Source organism: Silurus aristotelis (assembly GCF_946808225.1).
Source record: "Silurus aristotelis genome assembly, chromosome: 1".
NCBI lineage: Eukaryota > Metazoa > Chordata > Actinopteri > Siluriformes > Siluridae > Silurus > Silurus aristotelis.
Genome location: NC_139574.1, coordinates 19,567,352 through 19,579,147, shown reverse-complemented (window position 1 = coordinate 19,579,147; position 11,796 = coordinate 19,567,352). Strand labels below are relative to the sequence as shown.

Sequence of the window (11,796 nt, the reverse complement as noted above, 5' to 3'; positions counted from 1 at the left end):
AAATGCAGCTAGACATTGAATAGTGCCCTAGTGACTATTTTTGCTAACTGATTAAAGATCGTTTATCGCTCATGCTGCCCATGCTGAACCCCTGATCAATGCCAGAAATCCCTACGATGGGTACCAAAAATTTTTTTTTTACATCACCTTGATGTTGAGGGTGCATGTGCAATTCATACCTGGGACAAGATTGCACAAAGATCAGCTGTGAGGAAGAAAGGCCTTGTGATCTCGCATGAATGTGCGTGTTCCTTTGTAACACCCACCTAAATATAATTACACACCTCAAATGAAATCAGTGTTCTCTAACAGCAGTGGTCTCTTTTAGCTGGATAATGCTTCCAGACCAACTGCATAAATTGTTCAGATATGCTTTCAAGAATGTTGTGATCATGGCCTTCAGATTTTACACTTCTCAGTCCACTTGAGCATTTGAAGATATTACAATTTTGTAACACTTTGTGCTGCTGTGCAAAAGCTTCAGGGGCTGTGAAAAGACTGCTGAGTCTTCAAAAAAAATAAGAAATGTTTAACAGTTAATTAACAGCATTTTTTCACACCTGTCTAATTTTGCACACAACAGCTTTCGTACAGATACGCAGTTATTTATTGGTGTGTCTATTATGCTTAATAAGCTGTGAATGGGGCATTGTTTTGCAGGTTCAGTGTATGAGATCTCAGGGAGTGAGGTTAGTCTGTCTACTGGTGACTTGGTGAAGATTAAAAGTTTTGAGCTGTTGTCTGTCTCTTGTCTGGACATTACCAACAACACCACATTTGAGCTGCCACTCGATCACTCAGGTAAGTTTTGAAATAGGAAGTTATTTAGCAGTGTCTTACAGTTATTCATCTGCAGCAATTCGCATTGTTTGAAAAGACTGAATAAAAACGTGAAGAACTCATTCAAGAAATCATTAAGCCAAAATCATTGCTTGCTATTGTAAATACAGTAGAAATAATAAGAACTCTAATAAATAATATCTCTAAGCAGAGGGCATTGGAATGAAGTTATAGGTAAATGTTGTTTTCTGAAATAGTGAAAAAAAAAAATAGTAATGCATGAAATAATAGCATTACATTTGTATGGATTTAGGGATGCCTTCTCCCTATTGTTCATGTTTATCTCTAGGTCTGTATACACTGGTTCCTGAAGATCTTCCTTACAGCACAATAGAGGGGATAGTAGGCTTGCTACCTGTTGGTAAGGATGCTTTTGGCTCATTCACCTTCTTCAGCAACCGTGACCTTGTCATTGAAAACCTCACAGTCCCAGCTGGGACAGAGATGACCATTCTATCTGTGGAGCACATTAAGAACGAGAAGGGCTTTGCTCGTTGCCGGGTGACAGGTCAACAGGAAGCCTCGGCAGAAGTGCTTATTCCCTTCTCCTGTCATGGAGATTTCTATGAATGTCAAAATGAACGTGGCTACTCCCTTAATGAGATAATGTACTCAACCAGGCTGTGCAAGAGACGCTTCTGTCAAACAAAACCAAAGAAATGTGACAGCATCCTGTATTTTAGCCCAATTTATCAAATCCTTGGCATCATGCACAGTATGTATTATTCATCAATCGCATATTTGTTACTTTAAAAAAATTATTTTATGTATGTCACTAAACCTCTTTAGTATTTAAAGCATGGCTATTATTGTTTTCACAGTGAGAAAGAACATAGTGAAGTTTCCCTCCACCCTGGAAGTGGATATAATTGATGTGACTGAAGAATGTAAACATTTAACATTTATAACTCCACTATCGCTAGCTGAGGTAGCTGCCCAACCAAATGAGGCCTTTCCAACTATGGCAGAGATCTTGGAGGGACCTGTGGCCAATACTTTCTTTTGCTGCAGCTGGTTGAAAGCCCTACAAAATGGCAAACATCTTGTGCTGCACAGGTGCAATAAAACACGTATGGTGTTAGCATCTACCCCAAAGGGGAGAAAAACCCAGCAGTACTTCCTGCTCTCTCAGGACTATGGTGGGCAATTACGAAGAAGAGCAAGAGAGTTTAGCTCAGTATATGAAGTGTATTTGGCATTCTCTAAATCCCCAGGATTGACAGTAACTGTGATGAAGCACTGTGAGGCAGTTGAGGAGGAAGGAGTGCCTGCTCTCAGCAGTGGAGAACAGTTGGAGGTTCTGAGATTACAGAAAACAAACACGTCAAAAAGTGAGTTCGGTGCTTCTCAGGGTGTGGACAACTTGATATTCAAAAGGATTGAGGATGACGATGATGATAATGACGATGACGACGAGGAAAACGCGAGTGAAAAAGACAGTGAGGTCTGGCTTCCTCTATTCACTCCAGCCAACTTTGCTGAGAAAATTACAGACAAGAAAAAGTATAGCTTATTGGAACTGTGCAAGTATTTCTCACTTCCTCTGGATCTCAAAGTGGTGAAACACGATAAAACAATGGAAAAAGATCCACTGGCAGGTTTAGCAGCTCTAAGATTAGAAGATGTTCTGGAAGAAACCACCGTGCTTGCCAGCTTTCCTGATACTCCAGAGCAATGTTTTGAATTGCCTGTTCGCTGGATGCAATTATCACTTTCCTTCATCTCAGACCCTTTACCCTGGCCTGATTCTGAAACCCCAGAGATTAACATACAGACCGTCACAGAGGTTACAGAAAACTTCTATCATGAATATCAGAGGCTTTATGAGAAACCTATACTGACCCCTCCCCCACGTCCACCTAAGCGCAAATCATTGACAGTACAATCAATGAAAGCGAGTGCTAAGACTAAAGATTGCACCGTCAAAAGTAGCCATCCCACCAAAAAAACGGATAAACCTCGGGGCCAAACAAAACGCAATCCTCCTCCACCACCAGATGAAGTAAGCATTTTTCACATGCACATCAGCTTTTATCAATTCCAACTTTTACTTATAATAATTACGAATGAAAAATGTATTTTAAGGTAGAGCCAGATACCATTTTTCACTGTTTACTGGAAGGGTTTTTTCACAGTTTAAAGAACAGCAATGTGAGGTTTTGGCTATACTTGAAACATCGACCAAAATCAAGTGTTGTAAATACTGAAGAAAAGTGCTTCCTCTTTTCTCTACCTGAATGACTACAGTTTGCTAATTCTGCTATTTCTGCCTTCTTTATTCAAATTTAGATAGAGGATGTAGCCCCTCCGTTGATTCCTAGAAAATCTCTCTCAACATGTTTGGCCATTAATAATATGTATGTGAAGGCCCCGAAAAAAAAGCACGAACAGCAGCATAAATCAGGTCAGTACTCACTTAACAATGTGAAGATTTTATAATAAATATACTATGCATTATTTGATGTCATCCATTTAAACCCAACAAAGAAATATTGCTAATTGTGACCCCCCCACCCTTTATTTTTTTCTTTTCTACCCCTACACAGAAAGAAAATCCTCAGACAGTGATCATGACTATGAACCTGTGGAAGACATGCTAAATGCTTTTGATCATATCATGTCATACTAGACCACTATAAGCTTGACCCTCACCAAAAAAACCCCGCAGAAGATAAAAATCAATGTGGTGTAAAATATATGTACTGTACATAATGGATTTTATTCTTTACTTTTTTTTATTAGGCAGTAGAAAAAAAACAGTCACATATAAAGAAAATACTATTACAGAAAAATTTATTTAAAGCTAGAAATGTTTATAAAGAACAATGTATACATTAAAACCTTTTATTATTTCTTGTTTTTAACTGCTTTTTGTATTTTCCAATTACAAACTGAACAAACTGTTGAATGACCTGTATGAATAACGTTTCATTAAATGTTGCTCTGTTAACAGCCATCAGGTCCATAATTTTCTGGCAATATGATATGCCTAGAACTGAATATGTAACTTATTGCTGCAGTGTGTATAATGTACTAGTACTGATAACTCTAGCTTTATATTAAGTAGGATGTTCGGAAAGGTTTACTGTAGCAGTGTTAAAGGGTGACAGATGGTCATTAGGCTTCTTGATCTGTTGATCTGAAGTGGTCTTCATCAATTGTAGAGAAAATGTGTCCCTCATTGCTGAGAAAGTCCACAACTTGCCTGTGAATATAATAGAGGGCATTTACTCAAGTGTTTGGAGAATTTACTCTAGTAGTCTACTGCAATGGTTCTCAAAGTGCACATAGGGACCCCTGTGGAGACTGTGAAATAAAGTTAGGGATCTATGATTTAAATATTATTAGGCAGGCAAATCACAATCCACAATAATAAAACCTATAACAATTATGATGAAGCCCCTTGTATGCATTAGCTGATTTGACTGATCCTTTGAATACGTTTAATCCAAATAGATATATGAAATAAACAAAGTCAAATTGGACCTACCATATTTTCAGGACTATAAGGTGCTACTTTTTTCCCCCGCTTTGAACCCCACAGCTTAAACAACAAAGTGGCTAATTTATGGATTTTTCCTGGGTTTTTCCCGGTTTCACAAGCTTCAAGACAAAACACTGAGCCCCATAACATTAGACTAATGAAATTGCCGAACGGGTTTAGGTGAACCAATGAAACTCTTTATATTAAATCAGATGCGCTCCCACTGAATCGGGCCGCACCACATCATAAATATGGATGAGGTTCCTCTGACGTTTGACCCGCCGCTCACTCGGACTGTCAACAGGAAATGTGAATCATTCGTCACGCTGAAAACAACCGGGCATGAAAACACGCACTTCACCTGTGTTCTGAGCTGCACGGCATCGGGAGAAAAGCTTCACCAATGGTGATTTTTAAACGCACGACGATGCCAAAAGATAAACTCCCGAGAGAAATTGTTGTGAAAGGAAGGAGGAAGACAGTGAATAATGACTTTCTTGGTAGGCTACTGTTTAGATACAAGCCGTGTAACAGATAGTCTTTCGTTAAAGCCTGTGTAAAGTTCATTAGTTTCAGTGTAGACTTATAGACAGGTGCGGCTTATTTATGTTCAAAATAAAAATCTGTGTTAAAATTTAGTGGGTGCGGCTTATATTTGGGTGCGCTTAATTACGCTGAAATTAAGTAATCTGAAGTCAGTCAAAAATTATCTACATTTTAAAAAAAATCTGATTTAAGAAATCAGTCAGAGCCTGTGGAAGTGATTTAAGGTTAAAGGAGTCCGTTGGCAAGAAAATGTTTCCCTGATGTAGCCAATTAATTAAAGCGCCATAATTGAACATCACAGCCCACATTTCAAAACATCTGGTTATATAACATGTATATTGTTAATAACCAGATGCTTCAAATAAACAGTATTTGGATACGTTATTGAAAAACATCAAGGAGTGTTCAAAATCTTCAAAAGGTTGGATGGCCCAAATTTAGCAAATATTTAGCCAATGAATCATAATTCCATCCAATCCATAATTCTGACCAAATGACAAAAGAAGTTTCAATTGTGTTTTATGTAGGTATAAGTATGCAAAGAGACCAAAACAAAAAGGGACCGGTACCTGATTATAGACATGCTCATGCCACTTAGTCTTTGTTTTAGCTCCTGAATGCTGATACCCTGAGGTTCTGGGCAGCTTTTTATCAGACACAAAACCTACAAAATAGAGACCAGAAGAAGAGAAAAAGAAAAAAAAAGTTATTAGTTCTTTTATTTCTCATTACTTATAGAGTGTATTGCCAGTTTGTTTTGGAAATGACCACATTAAACACTCAAAAAGTAAATACAGAATGAAGCCAGTCAGAACACATTCTCACGACACCACAAACCCTTTTAAGTGAGTTATAACAAGAGAATTAGCATCTCATTTCCAAAGAAATTACTGAAATGAAACATTCATTCTTTATCACCACATTATCTGTGTAAAGCTGCTTTGAGACAATGTTCATTGTTAAAAGCGCAATACAAACAAAAATGAATAAAATAAAATGAAAAAATCTGTACCAATGATTGTGCCTTTGTCATAAAATTTACCTGATTTTGATTAGGGTTTAATCCATTATTAGCCATGGAACTGGCACCAGAGTAGCCCCCACTCATGCCCATGCCACCCAGTCCAGGACGTGACACTATGCTGCTGTTCATGCTCCCTCCTCCTCCTCCACCCTTAAAAAAGGCAAGGAAAGAAACGAAAAAACAAAACAAAAAAATAAACCACAGAGCGTTAACATTTCGCAAACGATCCATTTAATGCTCTGTTATAATACTAAGTTTTAAAAAGCTTAACACTGTTAGTTTATACTACATTATACTATACTACTCATATGTGCATGTTCAAAACTAAAAGACATGAGTGGTATATTCAAGCTGTCTATTATCTTCAGTTCTATTGTTAAACAGGAAGCACAACAGGTTTTGCAGATGAGTAGAAGACTTCTCACCATGGTCTGTGGTTTGCTCAGCAGCATATGAGCCTGCACAACCTCCAGCATATGAGAAGTGATCTCATTCATATCCTCTAATGGGCGGACACTGAATGCCACTAAAGACCTATTATTCTGATGTATAAAAAAAAGAATAGTTTTAGATGAGGGGCTTTGTGAAGTATCTATAAAATGAAAAATAAAAATAAAGACAATAGACAACACTTTAAAAAAAAAAAATGAAGAAAAGAAATAAATATGTAGAGGTAACACAAGGAATTGTTGTAGCAAAGGTAAGGAGCTGCTACGTGCCTGGTGAACAATACAATTCTGTATAGCTTTGAAAAACCTGTACTAACTGGGTCAAGCGCATTTCTAATCAGTTTCAAAATTACATTTTATATAGCTTTAATTAGTTTATATTTTCCTTAATTTATATTGTTAAGAGATCTACATACTTTACTAGGACAGGGCTTCCAAGCTGTTCAGAGTTTAAAACATCTGTGCAAATGTGGTGCATATTCCAACAGTATAAGCCAACATTAAAACTCAGAGTTTATATTCAAAATGTGTAAAGATTGGCAGGTCTAAAGTAATGATGTTTGTTTTCTTATCAGATTTACATCAATCATAATTCTAGTAATCAAAATATAGGCAAAAGAGAATAAACGGAGGGAACAAGTACTAATCAAGCCACCAAAAATTTATCTTAGTACATGCTATAACCTTCTAACGATTTATAACTATTATAAAAGTCATTTATCATTCAGAAAGTTGGGGCTGAGTGTAAGGAAACAATTGTTAAAACATGTCAATGATATCCGTCAGTACCGCATCTGCACAGGCATTAAATGCACTGTGGTATAATCCTAAATTCCATGTTGCATACCACTATTTGATTTCAGAACTCATTCAGACTAACTTGAAGGCAAATTGTAAAAAAAAAGGAGTGAGTTTTACCTGAAAAGAACGCAGGTTGCCAGAGACCTTAACATATGTATCTGGGGGAATAACAGTGCTGTCCACAGTGGGATCCTGAAAGTAACAAGTTGTGCTTTTAAGAATTGACACATTTAGTGTTTATACATAACAATACAACGAAATTTAAAATGTATGTCCATGGTCAAATTTTTTGCAACATCTTGGTCAAATACTAAACACCAGTGGTGGAGAGTGTACAATTCCTGGCACTGAGTAAATTACAAATACCCTGCTTAAAAATTAATAAATTGCGAGTAATATTTTTGCCTAGATCGCCACCTGCGACTATATAAATAGACAGTTATGTATGTATTATAACCTGCATGTTATGAATATTTATGTGCGTGTTCAATCACAATTTGTTGACGTAATAAGCGGAGACGCATGCGCCGCCTAGGCTTGAGTTAAAGCACCAAAATAACCGGACAGTTAAATTAAATCTCACCTTTCCTCATCAAAAAAAAAACATGTCGAAACTAAAAATATCACTTTTTTTCTAAACAGTCTCCATCTCTGTCCAACTCTTCCGCTGATGACACACCTGTAGTAAAAAGGCAGGCTGCAGTTGTGCCAGTGTCGGAGAGAGGGAGAACGACAGGGGCACCGAGGACCATCTTTCTATGTCAGTCAATGAAAACATAAATAAAAGTGCCAAAAGACATTTGAAAATCCTCTTGGATTCAAGAGTTTTCATGGCTGAGGTTTGATCACGAGATGCAGAAAATGTTCTGCGACTTCTGCTCTAAATCGGGGAAAACTGATTTCATTACCCGAACAGATCATTTAAGAAAAGAGACGGTACAAAAACACGGCGATAGTCAAAAGCATAAAAATGCTCGTGATCACATATTCGTGAAAAGTGCACCACAGAAAACACTGTCAGCGCTCGCGGTGTCTCGTGCATGTGGACTGCGTGCTGAAAGAGCTAAAAATAAAATTCAACACCGCCTTTAATGATTGCTTCAGGTCCCAGGCCATGCTGTAAAATGATGTCCGATGTCTGATGACAGGATGACTCCAAGTAAGTGTTTTACATTTTTTAAAGTTCAATCTTGTGTGGCACTTAAAAATCTAATTTGCCGCCTGTTGGTTTTCTCATAGGAGCCAACGGCTCTTTCATTTATTTTTTTTGTCTGGTGTCTTTTTTGAATTCTTTTTTTTTTATTTGAATATTTTTATTTTAATATTTTTTATTTGAATATACAAAAATAAATTTTCCATTCATACAATATGCCAACAAATATAATTTGTATACAACCTATAACAATTGTACCTAGTTGCATTCAAAATTAGAGAAGCCTTTAAGAACAGGAAAAAAGAGAAGGCTGAAAAGAAATTGCTATACATACATACATAATAAAAAAAACATTCCGGAAAAAAGTGATAACAGGAACTACTTTAATGTCAGGAAACATAACAACTATTACAAAAGGGCTGACACTTAAAATATTAATTCTACAAAAGTTAAGTAAATGCCTCAGACTGAATAAGGAGTATCTGCTTAACATGATGATTTAATCTGTTTATTATTAGATTACACTGGCCACATACCATAAACCTTCCTGCAAACTATGATATAGTAACATTATAATTAATATAAAATCTTATGTAATTTAGATTAGTTATAAATATGCAGATTTGTGCATTATAGAAAATGTTTCGACACCTCTTGAGAATGCAGCCATGGTGTATATCAACAACACATTTACTTGATTTTCGATTTTAGACTTCCTGTGTACTGTGGTGTCAGGACGAGTTTAGCACCAATGACAGAATAAACATTTTAAGCTTTGTAAAGAGCGCATATATGCACAAATTCAAACATAATAGTCTGGAACAGTCCTTTTCCGAAATCACGGTTTACTGTTGCACCTGTAACAGGAATTTGGAACCAAACTATGAAAGACTCTCAACCTTGGCTCACATCTCAGCCTCATTGAGAGGATAAAAGAGGAAGAAACTTTTGAAAGAATGTAATTTATTCAAAATGAAACATACTTATATGAACAGAGAGGCACTGGGGGGAAACAAATTCTAAATTTGCTTACTGAACAAATCTACGAATACCTTTGGAATGTGAACTTAACCACCAGACCATTAAAACATTAACACTGATCATTAAGATATGAGTGGTCTTACTACCATCACATCACTTTAAATGTTTGCCATATACATAACAGCAAACAGAAACACAAAAAAAAAAAATCAATGCTCTGTTGAACTTTGAATTATTATTCATTGATTATGAATATTGATGTGTTCTTGCAGATTTCCAATGATGATACTTTATCAGTGTTTGTAATGTATAGACATTTGCGACACCAAGTGGAGAAGCACATTTCTTGTGCCCTACCTCTGTATCTACCCACTGCTTCACATCCATGGGGGCCATTGTCATGTCGTCCACTTTGTACTGAATGTTAGTCATGGATTTATCGGTGCTTCTGATGATTCCCACGATAGTAACCTATGATGCACAAACCAATGCGTTGTTGAATAAAACTGATACATTGTGCAAATGTTTGGGTGATGGAAGTTTTGGTAAAGTTCAACATGTCACATGAGAAACACGTCATATATTACATTGCTTTAATAGGAATGTACGTATGAGAAATGAAACTCACTTGTGCAATTTCCACCTCCCCTACTCTGAAGACGTCCTCCGCTTGGGTAGCAGACATCAGCTGCGACACTGTACAGGGGACTATCTGCTGTGCCCGTGCCCTCTACAAAACAACACAAAGGCGCATTAAAGAAAAACATGATGCTTGTCTGTCTGAAATGTCAATGGTCTGTCTTTGCTTTCACAAAAAAAAAGAGAAAAAATAAATAAAACAAGAATTAAGACTGACCCCTTTTTTCTCTCCTCCCTGGGAAGCAGCAGGTGAGCCAAAGCCCCCTGGTGACTGTGTGTATCCACCAGCCATGCTTGCCTCTCCATATGACCCTGAGACAACAGAACAAAGCACATATTTCTTCCAGAACGATGTAAAATAATTTGGTGCAACAGGAATGATCTCACTAGACCACAGTGAGTCACTCAGAAACTTGGATTCTAAGAAAAGTGGTTATACATATGAACATGTTGCGATTTTATTAAAAAATCTAACAAGCCTAGCAACAAATCTAGTGAGGTTTTGAGCAGATGTTGGTGTTCAGTACACCACATGATGCAGCTCCCCAGCTCACATTAAAACTGCTGGTTATGCGAGTTGACAGAGCAGGTGTAGTCGCCTCACCAGCAGCAGTTACACACTAAATGAGCTGCAAAGCACCAGGCCAATTTTTAATCCTCACAACTGTCTCTTTCAATCCCATTTCACTCTCATCTCAGCTTTTTCCACAAGTTATAAAGGTGAAATATTCCATTCATTTCCTTCATGTCAATATCTCACCTACTTATTACTACTGTAGCTTTTAAATACTTACATTTTCACATTTACTTCGATACCACAACCAGAAATTACTTGTTACTTAGGATTTACTAACACACACACACTACATACACACACACACTACATACACACACACACTACATACACACACACACTACATACACACTCATATATATTTTCGAGCTTAATATAATTCCTTTTCTTTGTGCTCTTCCCTAATGTTAAATGTTATGACAATGTCATATAAATGACTAATCTTTTTCATTTTTTTTTATAGAATTTTTATTAAATGCCAAAAGATGTATTACATAATCATGTTAAATTAACACTAACATCCAGAGACAAACAAACAAAAAGAAAACAAAAATTACATACATTTCAATGATTTCAGAGCTTTTTTGTTTGTTCCAAGAGATTTACATACAATTTAAAGTCATTATTAAAATGGGATAAGTTTGGTCTACATTGAGCCCACCTTTTCCTATGAATGTGGAATTTTCTTAATAAAATTAAAAAGTGTATAATATGTTGTTCACAATTCAAATGTTCACGTTGTGTATAAAACAGCAATATGAATGACGAATCTTTTAAAGATGCGGACGGGTGTGTTTACGTCATCATTCCGCGACTTTCGGCGGCTTTTTAAGTCATCTATCAGTTACACATAAGACGCTGATTATATGCACGAACTCTTTAACAGCTACATCTGTAACTGGGTTTGATGTATTTCGAAGCAAAGCACAGTAGAAACCAACTCCTAACATACAACACAAGAGATGACTACAGTTCTCTAAAATAAAGCCAGACTGTTTATAGAGGCTTTATAGAGTAAGTTGGTAAACAGGTGACTGTGTCCTAGCGTGGTATTTTCTCTTCACAGCAGGTCCGTTTCGAGGCTGAGCTAGTGTACCTCAAGCTGTCGGAAGAAAATTACATGTATTCAGACGATTAAAGCCCGTACCTTGGTTCCACATTTGCATCACTACGAACTAGAAATCGTCCACACCGTGAGGGGAAATGAACAGCCTCCAGACACAGGATGTTTTCTGTACCGCGTTCAGTGCCTGGATTCCGCGCGCGCAGGATATTCAACGAGGCTGTATTACAATTGGCTCTAAG

The 11,796-nt window shown here is 37.0% G+C and overlaps 2 protein-coding genes across 2 annotated transcripts in view; one reads left to right on the top strand and one right to left on the bottom strand.

The window, feature by feature from the left end:
- The window catches only part of themis2 (thymocyte selection associated family member 2), a 5,937-nt gene extending 2,141 nt beyond the window's left edge, over window positions 1-3,796 (top strand). The window contains exons 2-6 of the mRNA XM_083550500.1: window positions 661-801; window positions 1,130-1,555; window positions 1,662-2,842; window positions 3,130-3,244; window positions 3,387-3,796. Of these exons, the coding sequence (XP_083406626.1) occupies window positions 661-801; window positions 1,130-1,555; window positions 1,662-2,842; window positions 3,130-3,244; window positions 3,387-3,469 (1,946 nt within the window). The 3' untranslated portion in view covers window positions 3,470-3,796. The remainder of the gene's footprint in view (window positions 1-660; window positions 802-1,129; window positions 1,556-1,661; window positions 2,843-3,129; window positions 3,245-3,386) is intronic.
- rpa2 (replication protein A2) lies at window positions 3,557-11,796 on the bottom strand. The gene is made up of 9 exons (XM_083550557.1): window positions 11,639-11,796; window positions 10,135-10,229; window positions 9,907-10,008; window positions 9,636-9,749; window positions 7,262-7,336; window positions 6,320-6,436; window positions 5,913-6,044; window positions 5,440-5,534; window positions 3,557-4,045 (listed from the first exon to the last, which is right to left on the bottom strand). Exons 1-9 carry the CDS (start codon window positions 11,655-11,657, stop codon window positions 3,958-3,960), a joined length of 837 nt encoding a protein of 278 aa, XP_083406683.1. The 5' UTR covers window positions 11,658-11,796; the 3' UTR covers window positions 3,557-3,957.